Source organism: Polyodon spathula, chromosome 1, assembly GCF_017654505.1.
Source record: "Polyodon spathula isolate WHYD16114869_AA chromosome 1, ASM1765450v1, whole genome shotgun sequence".
NCBI lineage: Eukaryota > Metazoa > Chordata > Actinopteri > Acipenseriformes > Polyodontidae > Polyodon > Polyodon spathula.
Window position 1 is genome coordinate 102,163,525 of NC_054534.1, and position 18,430 is coordinate 102,181,954.

Sequence of the window (18,430 nt, forward strand, 5' to 3'; positions counted from 1 at the left end):
ACACTGCTTTCTTTTTTTCAAAATGTTGTCATAAAACCTTTAATATCTAGTGCCCCTTAAATGCAAAAACCTAATAAGTGGATCTATTAAATCTTACCAGGGTATTCAATTGTTGATTTGTTAAAGAGGGATGCTAGTACTTATTTACATTAAAAGGAAACCCTTAAATCAACTTCACATGAGGAGCTATACTGTAATGTCATTTGGATCAAGATCCCCCTTTAAAATAAATAAATAAAAATCAAGAAACTCGGTACATCTGAATTATGTTAAATTAATGGTACATGACTAAAGGTGAGTTTACAGGTTTCACCTGCTTACTAAAAACATGGGCGAATCACTTCACCAAATGGCTCATAGGATACAAGCTGTTTCCACAAAATGTTTAATATAGAAGAGCGGTTGCAAAACAAATCTAAAGCCTGGGGTTAATGTGTTTTCTCCACTTATTTCTAGGTACTGGACCACAGAATACTTTCACAAAGTCTCTGCAGAAAGCTGAGGCTCTTTTGAGAAACCGTTTCAACCCAGGTTTAAAATGGCTCCTAAAGCAGAGATCTGATGGTAGTTGCTTTGATCCCGATTGTGAATATTCTTTTATAGCTGGAGAAAATCATTCTTCAGAAAGGTTGGTTAATATGGAACAGTGTTTTCTTGGACTGAGCAAGCGTTGTCATGTGCTTCGAAGTCCAAAGTCTTGTTCTCTGCATGGACATATAAAAGAGCTCTCAGCTGACTCTTCACTGATGTGTAAATTCTGTTTTCACCCAGTCCATATTACTGTAAACAAGCATTACGGGAAGCTTCAATCTCTGTTTGAGCAGAGATCTCAGCTTTTGTTCTTCTACGAATACACCAAACGCTTGAAAGTTGTGTCCGATTTTGTTGCAAGGCTGTCCAAGTTGCTTGGCGAGGAACAAAAGCTGTTAAAAAGATTGATGCAAGACTCTGATAGTGCATGGATATGTCCGGAATATAAGATTAGCAGTCTTTGCGAAGAATTAAGAAGTCATACTAGTCACTGGGACTGTCTGTATGACAAAGCAAGAAATGATAATTGGCTACGACCCATCTTGTTTCAGAAGAAGGAAAGTCTTGGAAGTATGAAGCGAACATTAAACCTGTTGGGGATTCAAACCATTATTTTACTAGAGAGATACATTAACACAGTTCTTCATGTTTTAGCTCTTGTAAAGCCTGTTGATGTGTCTGCAGAGTTAATAGAAGACATCTTCAGAGGAACTGAAATATTTAATTGCATTGAGTCAAATACAAGCATGAAACAGAAATATTATGAACTGCAGAAATCTTGTGAGAGCCAGGGGGTCAATGAATCAGAACTGCTTTTGCTCAGACAGAAAACAATTGTTTCCGTCAACAAAGGGAAAGGAGACTTTAAACCTTTCCCTGTTATAAGAATTCTGAGGATTTTATCGAAACAAAGGGGGCAATTGGCAGCTAATAGATTATATAACTGGATCATTAATCAAAACAGTTTTCTTTCTAATGTGGACCTGAGTAGTTGCAAGTGCCTGGATTGGGAGAATGTGAAAGTGCCTTTTCTTCAAAATACATCAAAATGCAACAGTAAGGCAACTAAAACGGGCTTGTCCAGACCAAAACTTGGAGAGAGACAGCAAAGCTCATGTACTGGAGCTCAAACACATCCCTTGTCAGAGATTTTAAAAGAGGACGAAGAGTTCATGGATAAAGTCCTTCTTGCGTTAGTCTCTTCTACAAAAACTCTGGGGCATCATGTTCTAAACAGGCCAAAACCTGATAAACCTCACCAACATGTTGATTGTATACCTGCAAATTCCCCAGATAGCCAAATCTGCAAGTCAGTAAGTGATCTGGGTAAAGACATGGAATCTGGCAGAGAAGGAGAGATATCAAGCACTAAAAAAATAACTGCAGTTCAGTGGCAAGATTCCATGAATTTAGAAGTCAAAGGAGCTTTTTTTTCTCAATACAGAACTATGCTATGGAATGATTTTGGTGCAGCTCTGTTGAATCTCTTTTATCAGCCTAGGTATAATGGTATTCTTGGAAGCTTGAATCAGTGCAAAGACCAAATGGCATTTCTTGTTGTGAAAGAATTGCACAGTGGATGCAGGAAAGGTAAGTAAAAACACTCATACTGAAATAGGATATCCAGTATATTAAAATAGTGTTATACACAATTATTTACTATTTAATAATCACTATGTTGGTTACTAGTTTTTAATATTCATGCATTGTACACGTTCTGGTTAGCAACTTGGTTATATTGGTTGTCTTAAGATGAAGTGCTAAAACTGGTCTTTGATTGCAGTCTAATGTGTATTCTTGATGTATGCATTTCAGCACTGATGTCCAGGGAATGTGATGAAGTAATAAGGGACCTTTGTTTACAGTTGATCTCGAAAGCTGCTTTCATGCACTGGGATCAAGGTAATTTTAGCATCAGCAAAAAATACTTTATACTGTAGAGGGCACCATGATACCACTTTTTAAAACACAAGACAGATGGTTATGATTTTGTTTTCTGTATTGTGCAGATGGCTATTTCTTATAAAAGATGAGCACATGTAACTTAGGGAATTTATTTCATTTTTTTCCCCCCAGAAACCTATCCGTACACTTTTTTTTTTTTGTGTGTGTTAGTAAAAGTAGTACTAAAAGACAGTTTAGTTTGATTTAAGGATACTGAGAGTCTACATAGAATCATTACACAGAAGCCACAGGGTCATGGCTAACTTGTAAAATATTGGTACAAATGTTGGACCATATACTATATTTGTGCTGTTTTTCTCTCTTGTTTTATGAAGTGTTGTGTAAGGCATTGGGGACAGGACTAAAAGATAAATGCCTTCTAGACCCAGAGAAGGAGGGAACCTGTGTAAAAACCAGGACAACAGAGCTGCTTCAGCAACTGTTCCACCCTCTCGCTGTCATACTGAACTGTCTGGATTCTGATGCAAGTAGGAACAAAGGTAGCGCGTCTATGAATGTATTGTTATTTTGAAAAGCCTTCAGGAGTTTTTTTTTTTTTTTTTTTTTTTTTTTTTCTGATATGTGGGTCTTTGTCTTAACCCTTTCAACCTTATTCAGTAGCTGGTCACCAAGTTTTTATCTGAAAGGAGAAAAACACATATTGAAGTTACAAAACTTGAATTTAATTCAGTGACTCTTTGGTATACGCATTGTTAAGTGGTTTATTTCTGTTTTTGAAACATTAACAGGTAACTTGTTTCTTCAGAAAAATATTATAATGACAAATACATGGATTTAGGAATTTAACTCTTATTTTTTATTTCGTTAGAATACAGTACAAGGTTGTATACCCGACCCCCTGTGGACTGGGGTATAGACGGATATGTGAAAGTCGGATTTGCGAACATCTATAGAAAATGACATTTACACATGCATAAATAGGTTAGTGAACAAAAACAACATGCAAACTGCTTTAAACACGAGGAAATTCTTTGCTTTAAAAGTAAGCAAATGTAAACAAGATTAATTAGGCTACAATAGACAGTGTTGCTATGCGGTTTATTATAAACCATCTCCAAGCAAAGCTTTTAAAAATAAATAAATAATTAAAACAAACAAAACAAATGGTAAATGTACAGTAACCTGAAACCAATGGCTTCTTTCTTCACTCTAGAAGTCCCTGCCTCCCTGGTTCTGCTTTCTTAATATCTCTGTCACGGTACTTTGCGCTCTTTCTTGATATTGCCAACAGCTGATGAGCAGCTTGGTTTGAATATTGCTTCACCTATTTTAAACCAAGGGCCGTTAAGCATTGCATTTATGAAGCTTGCTTTGTTTTAATTCAAATATTTAAAAGCTACAGCAACATGCTGCCAATGTCTGTAACCGTGCGCTCCATCATATAAACACATTTCACCAAAAAGAGTAAAACACAAAGCTTTCTCAATCAACAGCTGACTGACACCCGCACACAGCCCATCCCTCTTAAAGGGGAACGCATCCAAAAAGCTAAGTGCTATAACGCTTTCTTTCTGTTTCCATCGTGGACGCTAGACTTGCTGACAGTACCATTACTCTCGTAGCCTAATTTATATTTATTTATTTAGCGAGGTGGTTAATTGATCAGGGCGGTAATATGAGGGTCGGATAGGCGACGTTCCACTGTATAGATATTTTACTATAGATTTTATTTTGTGAAATAAGTCAGTCTGGCATTGAGGGTGCAATAAGTAGTGTGTTTATAGAACTAATTTTATGATGGACAAAACGGACCGCTTTTGCATTTTCATGTCACAGCAATGCATGAATCTGTAATGATACATCATACCACTGCCAGGCACCCACAATGACTACAGTGATTTCAATGACTTCCCACAAACCTCACATTTGCGGATGTGTGTTAACTTAATTTGTAAGGGTACCGTGGACTCGGCTTGTTTGTACTGTTTGTTAATCAACAATGCGTTTTTTTTTTTTTGGTAGACTGGCTTTTTTGAAAGTCTAAGTTTCTTACTCATCAATGTAAAAAATAAATAAAGTACACCTTTTTAAAAAAAAAAAAATTAACATTATTTGGTATTTTTTTATAGCAGACTTTTAGATTTAAAACTTCGTACAAGTATGTGAACTTTCTATCTGCAGACATATTCATTGCTTGGAAGTTGCATAGTAAACTAAAAACATATAACACTGAAAGTTGATTTACAAATTTAGCTCTATTTTGTTGACATGTTTTTTCATACTGCCCAGCTTAAAAAGACTGGCTTTGGTTTTGCTTCTTAGGGGGCTAACTCATGTTTTGAACTTTCTTTTTCTGGTCCAGACAACCGAAATGTGTTTTTAGGCTTGTCCTGTTAAGTATTTGGGTTGTGTCTAATTCTTCACAGAGTAAACCCTCACTGACAATTAGAGATTAAGGAAGGTAGTGCTTCAGGACTAATGTAAAGTTATCCTGCAGAGAGGTCTGAGATATTTATAAACTGTCTGCTGCTAAAGATAGGTGAACTTATCAAACCCATTTGTGCTCAGCTGCAACATGGCAATAGAAATTAGAAATCTCAGAATAAATGGCACTCTAAATCACCCCAGTCATTTACAATTAGATCATTATTGCGCAATTAATGATATTAAAAATGTTTATGATTTTAAATATACTCAAATTACTATTGCTGATATTAAGAATACAACGGATTTCCAAAATATACATATAAATTGTATATGTAAAAAATTGTGTATGTAATTGATATTGACAGAGTTTTGGAACCAATATTAAGTTTTATATAATCTTTTATGAAGCATTTTTTAGATGATATTTCTTCACATGACAACGATGTTTAAATTGACAAATCAGTGCATCTGTACTGGCTTTTCTGTGACCTGTACTCTACAGTAGGAGGTGGGACAAAGTCAGTGTTGCATTGTTATTTTGATTTAGGTTGCTAAATGTTAGTATTTTTCAGCATTGGAGGTAAAATACTAAAAATGGACCACAATCAATCGCTATTTCGCTTCAGGATTCCACATTAAATGAAGGCTACCACAGAGGCTGCTAACAGAATGTAAAACAAACTGCTTTCAGAAAACAAACTTGAAAGTCAATGAAGACGGAAGGTATACTTGTCGGTTGTAGCCAAGTGAAATCAGCACTACAGGTACGATCTAGCACAGCCACTTCGCTTCAAACAACCTAGTGCTGCTTGCTTTTTAAACAGTTAGACTTTTAGACCCGACTAGGCATGTTTTCTTTCTTTTGACTCGGCACCATTAAAATAAATTCCTGATTGGAGAAACAACATGACAACAAATGTGCTGGTATGGTGGTCTTTATTAAAGAATGCCACATGCCCTTGGATAACAGAGTTTTGGGACTGTTTCTAATCAATTGACACATACAACTGGCAAAGCTTTGCCTTACACTTCCAACCAATTCAGTGGATGCAGAACGTGCAGTCTCAATGTGTGGGCAAGTCTTCACGCCACAGAGACAGAGAATGTCCGCAGCAGCTACGTTGCATGTTTGCATTTTAACAAGTGACAGCAGTCCATTTTTAGTAAGAAAGCAAATAACACATTCCCTACCAAGTACGAAATGTAACCATTACCGAATGGGTGTTACCGGTAAAGATCCTGGAGCCTGAACAGAATACCAAAGTAGAGTAGGAAAACTGCCCAAGAAAAGAGCCCACATAGGCCTTCCTTGCTGTCTTCTTCATCTTCATCTGCTTCCCCTTATCTTCCTCCTCCTCCTCCTCCTCCTCCTCCTCCTCCTCCTCCTTCTAAAAAGAGTAAGAGTCATCATTCTAAGAGATTGTCTGACTCTGAACAAATGGAGAAACTCTGGGCAGCTGTTTCCCATCAGGGTACCGTCATTGCTGAGCTGCTGCGTGAGCATACTGCTCCACCTGCCTCCCCTGTTCCCTGGGAACAACATGGGCCTTTAAGTACAGTACGATGTACAGTCCATCGCCACCTCGCATGAGGCTGGCGGCCCAGAGTTCCCCTCCTGAGGAGGTAGACTGACACCCCATTACCAGTCCATGTATCCCTGTTGGCAGAGCTGTTGTCATTAATTAAGAGGGACACTGCAAAATTACAAGTGCCCTAGCCTGTGGATGGGACCAGGAAATAGTCCTTCTTTGATGATGAGCCTGTTACTTAATTGCCTCGCTGGTGCAGCTACCTGCCCTAACAAACAGTGTTGGGTCCCAGGAAGCATTCTGAAGTGGGCTTACTCGGCCGGAGTGTTCTGCGTAGCCTACCAGACCTGTTTATTGAAGGCTCTGTCTGAGTCATAGACCCTCGCCATAGCAGCTAGAGGTGCGGTTGGTGAATAAAAACCTGCTCCGTATCTCCAAACTGAACAGACAGGCTGTGGGCAGGAATCTTGCTGCTCTGGTAGCTGCAGTAGGACAGCTTTGGTTTTCCCAGGCATGAGTGTGTGACGGGGATAAAGCACCGTTGTTAGATGTCCCCATTACACCAGGGCATACCTTTGGTCCTGCGATGGATGAGATACAGCAGTGCTCTCTCCGTGCACGGGAGGACCTGGTGCGTCTGCTTCCCCAAGTGGCCACCCCAGATGTACAAACTAGTGACAAACTGGTACACAAGGCCCCAGCAGCCTCTGAGACCGGCACAGCTGGCTGCAACTACTGCCCCTGGCAGCGCACTGTGGCAACCGCAGAAGGAAAGACCTCCGGCTAAGCCACAAGCCCGGCAGCGGCCCTAGGGCCTTGCTGCCACAAGCCCAGGGTTCCTTTTCAGGGAACCACCTGGAGTATTGGTGCCAGTGCACCACAGACATCTGGGTGAGTTCTACTGTACAGACTGGCTATTCTGGCCAATTAAAGCACGGTCCCCTCCCCTTTTGGGGTGTGACTACAACATTAGTCACAGACCCACGAGACGCTGCAGTACACTCTCGGGAAGTGACAGCTCTGCTACAAAAGCAAGCTATTTGCATGGTACAGCCTCTCTGTTTGTAATCGATCATGTCAATGTGCACAAGAATTAATTCAACTTCCCATTCAGAATGGAATCCAACATTCAAGTACCTAATTTAGCAAAATAGTTTTACTGTGTTAATTTAGTTTAGACATGATGTACCAAACTAATAATGTTATCCCGTTTACTGATTCAGTCTTTTGTAGGACAGACGGCACAACCCTTCCTCAGAAGGTGATTTTAGCCATTCTTCAGAACATTGGTTCTTCCTTGCCTTCCATGAATTCAAGCACTTACGCTCTCTTAATTCTGCAACTTTCTTCAGAGCGCTTTAGTTTCCATTTCGTTCCTCAGAGCGCCAAGCCACTTTTAGCAGGAGGACACTCCTTGTGCACACCTCCTTTGCGGAGAGCACACTTGGGCAGCACGCATGGAGTTTTTGAGCACCTTTTCGTTTTTCCAGCACAACTCTCTTTGAAAGTTGCGCAGCTGATATTTGTGATTCTCTCTCCAACCCTGTGATTGGTTATTGTGGGGTGTTTCTCTTTGGTTGTTCTCGTTCAGAGACAGCCCATTGTTCTCAATGGGTCCGCTATTCCGCCCCCTGTCTGCTGGATTTGAGATGGTTTGGTTACTGTTTTGAGTATCAAGGCATACGTAAAACTGTCTAGCTTGTCTTCTGCAAGATACTGCTGGCGCACTAAATGACTTACTCATGATAAGTAAAGATAAAACCCATGTCCAGCAGTTTAGTTCACGACTCCTAAAAGCATTCTTTGTCTGTGGGGGAGTTTGTGACCAGACCAAGAATACACAGAGAATAGTTTAAGGTTCCCCTCTGCATATTTCAATTCTGTTAATATCATTCTGTTAATCCAGAATGATATTATGACCCACTCTGACGCTACAGTGGCCTCAGACCAATTCTCGACTTCTGAGTCGACAGAGGTTCAAAATGTTGACCACGTGATGGTTGTTGCAGTCAATTTGGCCAGGTGGCTGGTTCACCACTGTGGACTTAAAGGACACATATTTCCAAATCCCCATAACAGACTACAGTACTTTGGAATGGAATTTTTATAAACGTCTTTTTTTTTTTTTTTTCCAGCGACAGCTGCAGCATCACGCATTGCATCTTGTTAATACTGTACCACCTAACCTTCCAATTCTGTGAAACACACAATGCGGAAATCCCTGCTTAAAACATCATCACAATAATAATAATAATAATAAATTGTTTTACTTGCCACCATGCATACCCACTATAGAGTAAGCTGATCATTAGTCCAAAATTGCGTTTAACATCACTGATTGTTTATTTTTTTATTGTTATTGAATATTGTTAAAAATAAATTGTACATCAAGCTCATTTTGAAACTTCAAAGAAGCGCAAAATATATACAGTCAGTTTTCTTCAACGTGCTCAATTATTTGTTATAAATTTATTTCTGTTTGCTAGGAATACAAGCCTGTTGTAGGGTGGGACCAGCAAATCAGATGCTAGTTAACATGAGCAGGAAAAGAGCATGCCCTGTGTCTATTTCAAAGTGCACGGAAGCTATCCTAGCCCCATTGAGACTCTGAGACATCAGAGGGCACAATTACCTGGATGACTGGATCATTTGTGCTGACAGCACTTCCAAATTACAGTCCCAGGTATTTGCGTTCTGCTGTCGCCGTTATTAACGGTCAGTTTGAAAAATAAAATGACCCTGCAACAGCTGACCCTGCTTTGATCAGATCCGAACATGTTAACTCAAATTTTTTATTTAGTCACCCTGTGGTTAGAGTGCGAAAGTCAACATTGTTTTTTTCAGTTTTTATATGGTAACCTTTTCACTTCTGTTTGTTTAATTGATCTTTTGCAGCATTTCAGCCCTTCATTATAATTCAGTTTTCAGTGCATCTTGTTAATGGTATGTGTCTTTGTTTTTTGTTGTTCTTAAATTTTTTTTTAATGCAACATTTCATTTTAAGCTAATGTACTCACATGTTAGGTCACCATCACAACTGCTGCATGAAGCTGTGGTTACCTTCCAAGCATTTGGTTGCTATCGTCCCTCTCGCGGTTTACTTTAAAACAGTGTGATATGCTGGCTTTTTTTTTTCCTTTACTGAGCAGCATCGTAGCACATTCATAAATATTGACAAGTGTTGTGTGTGTGGAATTGGTGCAACGTAACTACGTAATCATGTTAATGGATCCAAACAGTTCCAAATCAGGCGTCTCTCTAGTTGGTGTAGCTGAAAGGGCACAGAGGCCATAATGGTCATGAATAGACATACAATTTGATCCTGATTGACCAAAACGGGTCACGTGGGGCTGTTGCTATTACAGCATATCACAATATCTGCCGTACCTTCCTCGTGGCTTGCAGTGCACCCGGGGCGTGTTGACGTTAGAGTATATCACACAACCCGCTGTGCTTTATTGCTTACATAATATTTATTAATGTTGGGATGAACACAGGGTTTTCATGTTCAGACATTGAAGTTAGAAGTTTGGATATTCGTTTTGTTTTGAAAAAGTAATACAAGCGATTATATTGCACAGAACACAAGCAGACAGTGTAGCAGCAGGGAGACGTAGCCGCTGTGTACGCCTTTATTTTACATCAACACGTTTTAAAGCGGAAGAATATCCCAGGAGTAAAGAATACATTGTGTAGCCTTCCATTACCCCAGTGAATTAACTACAAAACAAAGTTTGCCAAATAGCAGTTCAAGAAAAGTGTTTTGTTTATTTCCGAAATAAATTGTACATAAAGTTGACACCGTATTTACTTATTTATTTATTTATTTTTTTTGTAAATGTGATTTCCAACTTTTTTGGTTCTTTTTGAGTATTTAGATTCAACAATAATCAATATAAACCACTGCTGTGTATCTGAATATGAGAAACGTGTTTTTTCCTAATTATTTCTGTTTTGTTTTTCTGTAGTAATATATACATTTATAATTAATATCTGCAAAACAAAAGTAATGTTTAGGTTTTTTGATTGCATAATTTGTTAAATGCTTATGTTTTCCCTTTATAATTTTGCTAAAATAAGCTTGGGGTATTTGCTATTTTAAAAGTATTATTTATGGTGTCTTTTGACAGGTAATTGCATTGTGGAAAGTAAACCTGCTTTCACGTCACTCAACCTCTCATTGCTGAGCTACTGTGCCTCAACTGTGCATTCCTGCTCTTACTGGGTGATGACAAAGGCATACCAGTATCTTTCATCCTGGTCACTTAATCAGTTCCTCTTAGTAACACAAGGAGATCTGAAGGTGAGCAAATTTAACTTACTGCTTGATGGCAATGAACTGAATCCTTGGAAGTGGTACCAGGATAGTGTTGTAATTGAGGTGATATCCTCTCAAAAGGCATATCCTGGTAAAACCCTTTTTACATTAATAATGCACAAAACTAAAATCACTACTGTATTCTGCTGAACTCTTGTGTCTGACACCCTTTTTGTTCCACTGATACTCCTGGGGACTGATGCTATTGGGTCCCAAGACCCTGTTCCTAAAGTAGTAGTAGGCTACTGTATATGGTGTGGACTGAACACTCTGACTCCAGTTTGCACTTCTGGTTGTCAATTGTGAAGGGATAACTGGTATGAAATGTGGAATTTGAAAGAAATGACCCCTGTAACGTATATAGATGTTAAATATTATCACAAATCGTTGCAATGGCTTGAAAAGAAATGAATGTTTTGTAATTGGTCTCTCTAGATAAAAGCCCTCTAGCAGGTACTAGCTAAGGAGAAATTTTTGGGAGTGTCTAGAATGGCTGTAAAACAGCATGACTCATTGTTGTTCTTGCTTACGAAGAGAGAGTTGTATAGGTGTGTGAGGAATCAACAGTCTCAGACAAAAGTATTGGCACCTACACTTAATATAAGATAATTCAAGAAAACATGTTAAATGCAAGCATTTGATGAACAAAATACACAATTTCTGGTAGCTTAACAAACAATATTTATAAAAATGTGCTCATGACAAGAGTATTGGCACCTTTGCATTAAAAGTCTGTAAACAGTGTAATAGAACTAATATATTAATTGATTGAAAACCATTACACAGTAACTAAGTTGCATTTATAAAGTGAATAACCAGAATCATCAGTTGAAGAATGTTTTGGCAACACAGCAGATCATGGTCAAGTCAAAGGAGTTGGATTCAAGTTTGAGAGAAGCACTTGTAGCAAACTATATAACAAAGTAAATGACTACAGAACAGCATCAAAGAAATATGGAATACCAGAATCCACAATCGGTGCAATAATCAAGATGTACTACAAAACAAATTCACCTGAAACTATTGGAAGAAGTGGAAATCCAAAGAAAATGACGGGTACAGCAGGCAGAGCAGCTAAAACAAAATCCAAGATTAACAGCCGAGGACTTATAGATTTAAGTCAGGCATGATTGTGCATGAGAAAACTGTACAAAGACACCTGAACAAAGTTGTATATGCACGTAGACCCAACCACTTTTAATGAATGCCAATACTTTTCTTATGAACTACACTTTAGATTAAATAAGTTTGTTTGATTTTTTTTTTCTAGAATATTTGTTAAATGTTTAGAAATTGTGTGTTTTTATTAAAAAGTGATTTAAAGTTTACTAAATGCTTGTCCTTACTTTGTTACCTTTTAATTACGGTATAGTAAGCGTAGGGTGCCAATAACTTTGTCTGCGACTATACATCCTGACAGGGGCACACTTAATTGCCCATGCCAGGTATCAATATGAGATTCTACCTAGGAATCAGGATTTTCTTTTAGGATGTGGTTAAGTCACTGATACATCCATACCAAGTTATTACAGTTTACAGCTACAGTTATTTCTTGATTTATGAGGCGGTTGAGTTACTGGCATGTGCTAACCCTTAGCAGATGCCAAGACCTCTTTTTCAAAACTGTGCTGCCAGTATAAATATAAAAGTACCCTTAAAGGTAAACATGCACATTGTTGGTGTGCCAAAAATAAGTATCTCCTGTAACTTGCAAGTGAATATAAGCTGTCTCTGAAATATGCAAAACAAGACCAGGAGAATTATAACACAGGTGATCGCAGTTCTCCTCATGAATTCTGTATAGTTGGGCAGCAGAACATTGTAGCCGGGAGCACTTTTAACAGAAAAATACTTGCCTTGCATTAAATATATAATACGACAAAGAATTTGAATAATGTGTCTTTCGTTGACTATACCTGGTTGTGCTTTTTTATGTTCTACATTTTCTTTTTCATGACTTTTTTATTATGGTAAATTATGGTGCTTATTTAGGCACATATGTTAAAATATAAAAGTTTGACTTAAAGAAAGACGGATGCCAGCATATAACCCCTGATACTCTCACTAGCATGTCCGGACAAATTTTTTTTAGGGTGGCTTGCCCTTGGATAGGCCTTTCTTGCAGCAGTTTTTGTTAATGAAATGTATTTGATGCTCAACATGGTGTCTGGACAGTGCTGGCCTGCAGATCACATATCTAGCAGTTATAATGCAGGACTACCTCTTCACTGTCCTCCTTAATACAGTGGCTTCCAAACTGGGACATGTCCAGGGGCTACACAGGACAAATTGTGTAATGGCGAACATTTTATTTTTTTGCATTTTCTTAAGACTTGCCATCCTCCATATCTTAACTAATGCAGCTTTAAATACAGCAAACAAGCCTCCATTCCTGATTGTAATCGCATTTTAAATCTCGCAAGCAGCCTTCAATAGAAATGTAGGAATGTGCTGCCACTCAGTAGTTGGGGTGGGTTTAAAGTATTCTGAGCAAATCAATGATAGATACAAGTTAAAACAGAGGGTCATTGCCCAGCTGCAGAGAGAAAGGTATTTTATTTATTTGTGTGTGTTTATTTTTTAATGAAAACTGGTGGTATCAACATGAATTGAGTAACCATTTGTAGTTTTGTTTCTGGTGTTTATTGGCTACACACCAATTTGTATTTATTTTTGGGTTCCCAAAAGTTTGGGAACTGCTGTCTTAATACATACTGTTCTTCCGGAGCACCTTCAGCTGTGACAGCTTTCAATTCTTAGGCTTCACAGTCTGTCTCTGCAGCAGCTGAGTCGGCAGAATCATTGGGTCATTTAGCATCTGCTGTGGTGATTCTTTTCTTAAGTGGATACACATACATGGAAAAGTGACTCTACCCCAGAGCTAGTTTCACTTTGCGCCCCGGCCATGTGATCTGTGCTCAATTTGAGCAGAGATGCCAAGTGACTCATAAATCATGTGCCTCATTTAAAGGGGTAATAACTAATAGAAGAAAATAACGCTCAATAGTTAATATCTAACACTAACCAATGGTGTTTTTAAGGTGTAGTCTTCCCCATTCATGCATTCTTCTGTGCACATGCAAATTGCCTGTCCATATCTGGGACATCATGGAAACCTCCCCTTTTTTATTTATGTATGTATTTAGTTAGTTAACGTTTTGCAGTATCAATGGAGTCTTCTGCACATACATTGTCATAGTAGCTCCACCTGTCTGATCTTCATAAAAAATTGAGATTTCCTTAAACTGTGCACTTGAATTGTTGGGATTCCTGTTTCTATGTAAACTTTCTAAATATAAACACAATGGGCCAAATTCAGTAAGCGTTAACTCCAGTCTTGCAAAAAAGTAAACAGAGGTGTACACAGGGGCCTTTTGAATCAATAAACTGTTTTGCAACTTTACCAGTTTATTTTTCGAAGTAGAAAAAAATGATTAAAATGCTAAGTGAAATTGACTTACTATGTTGCCTGTCTCTGGAGACACTGGATGGTAAGAAAATCTTTAACCTAAGTTGAACTGTCCTGTTTACATTTAAATTGGCCCTGAAGATATTTAGTTCTGTAAAGGGGTCATGATATCCTATTGCAAGCCTCCAGTGCGATTTGTCATCCTAATTCTAATGTTGTGATCATTAGTCACTAATATGATGCCTTTTAATTTTAACGTTGTTCTGATTTGATATTTAGTAAGTTGAACTAAAATGATAATAAACAAAACGGGCACATCAAAATTCGGAAACAAGACAAAAACATTTAAAAAATCAAATACGCCAGGATGCAATTGCAGCCTACTGCATGTGGGGTCACAGCTTTAAATTATTCTTTAGCTTTGGACAGAGTATGTGGGAGGAAGGATATTTGAACCCTGCCATGATTTAAATTTCAAATCATTATTGAAATCATTAGTTAATTCTGACTGTACTGTCCCAGACACAAGCTATTAACATGCAGTTAAAAGATGTGGAGTGGCCTCTGTATGCTTTTTCCTAAAGTGTTTACACGTGGCAAAGTTTGAAGCGGATTAAGATATTCCATGTGCCGTGTCAAACCTTCTGCAGAGTTTTCACAATGGCCATCTTTGACACCTCCATTCCACTTCGAAAGCTTTAAGAAGAATAGTTTATCAATAACTCATGTTTCCACTTCTACTGCAGCAGCAAGATGAATTGCTTATATCTCTGCAACTGTTTGTGTCACAAACTTTTAAACAATTCAAGTATAATACAATGCTCCCTCAATATTTAGTTTATTTTTTGCATTGGATGCCCTTGCCCATGACCTATTCAGATTGTCTGACTGGCAGTGTTCTTGTACAGAATTTTACCTTGTGGTAACTGTCTTCGAAAGGCTGAATAGATTAAACAATAGGGCTACTACAATTAAATAAAGTTTTTTTGATTGATTCCATTCCTCATTATATACATAGATTTATAAATACCGGATAATCGGTTCAGAAATTACATTTTTGTAACACACGTTGTTGATAACATTTAAGTTTATCAACGAAACTGCACCGGACGCCCTGCCTTGCTATTTACAGTATTTCTGCTAGACAAGCTGTGGGTGTGCTCTTCTTTTCCTGCTCGTGTTAACTAGCATCTGATTTGCTCTTCCGTCCTACCGGCGAATCAGTTTTGAAAATGAGAGGGGGTGTGGGGATATTTAAACATGTAAATATACAGAACATTTAAATCAGGCTAAAATAATAAAACATGTTTAAAAAATGGCAGCAATATCAGTTTAAAACAAAACAAAAAATACCGCAAAGAAGAGGAGACACAGAGCTCGTTACAATCTGCAATAAATAGTTAACAAATGGATTTGGCCAGAATCCAACTGCAGGCATATACCACAGATAGAAACAATCTGTGCAAAAAATAATAAAAATAAGGCAGACTTAAACTGTTCCTTCTGTGCACAGCGGTTCATTCTAAGCAGTGACCAATTCTAGCTTCTCACCAGAACCACATATATTTATTTATACATCCTCCTCGGGGGTGAGTCTCTCACACTGTATCTCCCACAGACTGCCTGCAGGGATATAAATGCTATAACTGCTAAAACTTATGAGCACAGGAGTTGCTAATCAAATACCTAATGGGCTTCCTGCATAGCCCAGACTTTACTCATTGCCTAATTTAAGACAACTAAAGAAAATGCAGCTACCCGATGTAATGAAAAATATAATGCAATATAAAACAAACTCCTCAGCAACATGTACTAGTGGAAGCCTTTCCTTTTTTCTTTTAACTTTTCATGAGTGTCATAAGACTTATGTTAAAGTGAACTCGGTTGAGTTTTCATATGTACCTGAAGGGAAAATATCACAAACCATTTTACCATTCCGAGTGACTTAAATGATTTAAAGTTACTAATGTCAACATTCATTTATTCTACCAGGAAACTAATATTCCCACTTCATGGCTACTTGAATGATCAGCTGAGGTAAGGTCTGTAAAGTTGCATTTTTATTTCGGTAGTGTCTGGCTACTGACTATGATGGCTACATCATAATTAAGATTTATCAAAATGCCACAGTGCAAACTGCAATATTGCACTTTTTAAAAGTGCTGAGTGCAATTAGGAAAGGTACTGTTCGTTAACAAGGCTTAAAATACAGGATAAAACAAACCATTGTAAAAAAAAATAAAATAATACATTTGACACATTGTCTGTGCAGGGAAGGGAACTTCAGAGTGAGGGAAAATATCTGTATGAGAAAACATCTCTATTTTCCGTATCATAAACAGGCACACTGTACACCAGCAAAATACTTATCGTCAGGAAAGTCCATGTACAGGCTCGTTTCACTGCTCTCTGTTACTCTCCGTTCCAAACACCACTCCTGCACAAACAAAGCTACGATGGAAGACTGACAGACGGACGCAACCCCCAAGGATGGCCGTCCAGTTTGCAAGAGACTTGTGCTATTTATATTCAGGTCTGTAAAACTATGAATTAGTCAATATCCAGTAAGGCATAAAAGGTGAACATGGTGTGAAGCTACTAAAAAGAGATAAATCACTTAAAATGTGTTAAGTCAGTAATATATAAAACTATATACACTAATCAAATCTAAATGTAAAATTATAAAAATAAAACATACACGTGACTAATGAATATGTGAAAGATAAAAGGGGCATTATGGACTCTGTTACAGTTATGCCCAAAAGGGCCCTGGTTCTCTGTCATAAAATTATTGTGATTCTTGAAAAATGACATTTTTTCTCAATGAGCTGCTGCCCTTTAATGTCCTCATCACATTACTGCTGTGTTATAAAGTACTATGAATTCTCATGCATAAAACTGAGGATTTGTCAATCAGTCTCAGTAAGCTTTCGCTACTTTAAACAGCTCTCTCTAAAAGCCACAATTAGCATTAGAGCCGAGCTGTGATTTAAGAATTATTTTCTTGATCAAGACATTTTTTCAGTCCCAGTATTTTCTAAGTTTGGGTTTGCAAAATCCCATAATCAAAGTTATTTTCTGCAAGTCCGTCAAAACACACTGCGCCGTTTCTTTGTGTACCTGGTTCCTACCTGCTGCTGCCCTTTGTTATTGAGTATTGCCTCTCGTTTAAACAGTAGGTTGGATGATTGACTGATTGGAAATTGATTTGCAGCCACATTCCTCCCAAGCTATCAATCATCATACCAAGGCGGTATCTACTGTCATTCTGCAGATGAGCCGATGCAGAACAAAAAAGCCATAGTCCCTCCCTCAGCTTCAGTTTAACATTAAAATTTATACTCTCTTGGTAGCTGTTTACTACATTCTTCCTCAGACTAGGTATTCTGCGCACTCTTCACCATCAGATAGCAGATCTGGTTGGCTTTTCAATTTGTTTATATTCCCTAAAGTTAATATCATCTGTAGGTACACAAACCTCCTCCATCCTTTAAGCCATCTTGCCACTTTGTAGTTCATAAAAGCAAACAAATACAAAATAGAGTGATTTATTCATCTGCTGTTTGTTAGAAGATTAGGTTTTAAACCTACAAATGAGATATTTTGTCATTGATGCATGATTTATGACTATTTGGGCATTTTTAGTGCTCCATCCGGCCAGTTTTTTCTCAGTCTGGCTTTCCCCCACTCCCTAACAAGAGAAACCGCTGTGCTTTTCGCTGTTTGTTTACATGTCATTTTGTAGCGATGAGGTGCACTCGTGGAATTCGGAATATAAAATGAGGGAATGATATGATTCTGGTTCTGGAAAGATTGAATAAACAAATCAGGTTTCCTCAAGACGCTCATGATGACACGTCACGTATGAACGGGGGAAGCGAAGCGAAGCGCCGCTTCGCCTTTCAAAAAAGTTTGTTCAACCCATTTCAGAGGGAGGGGAGTGGGAGTGTTTATACAAATTCTTTTTTTTTTTTAAATCTAGTTTTGCTGCATACAACATTAAATTACACATTGTTAATACATTTGTGTACTTACGTCATTAAAAAAGGTAATCCTTGCTCTCTCATCCTCCATGGTCTCAATGTTGTACATTCCCATGTTGAACGTTGAGGCATAGGACAAAATCCTTGCATGAAATCCACAGTCGTCTTAACTCTTAGGGGACATGCAGTATACTGCTCAGAGTCCAGTGACCCACCCTGTTCCAGCGCGTAAAGCGCAAACAGGGCTATCTCTTTAAAACACTGTTCACCACTGTTGTCTTGAAAATGGTATACTTCCACCCAGAACTGCGTCTTTGCCATCTGTGCT

General features: G+C 38.1%; 1 protein-coding gene across 6 annotated transcripts in view; it reads left to right on the forward strand.

The window, feature by feature from the left end:
* The window catches only part of ccdc142 (coiled-coil domain containing 142), a 63,442-nt gene that overhangs the window by 7,189 nt on the left and 37,823 nt on the right, over positions 1 to 18,430 (forward strand). For 3 of the 6 annotated variants that reach the window (XM_041268329.1, XM_041268338.1, XM_041268347.1), the window contains 4 exons: positions 457 to 2,121; positions 2,347 to 2,433; positions 2,811 to 2,975; positions 10,523 to 10,695. In XM_041268329.1, the coding sequence (XP_041124263.1) occupies positions 457 to 2,121; positions 2,347 to 2,433; positions 2,811 to 2,975; positions 10,523 to 10,695 (2,090 nt within the window). The other 3 variants (XM_041268359.1, XM_041268370.1, XM_041268381.1) reach the window with 3 other exon arrangements.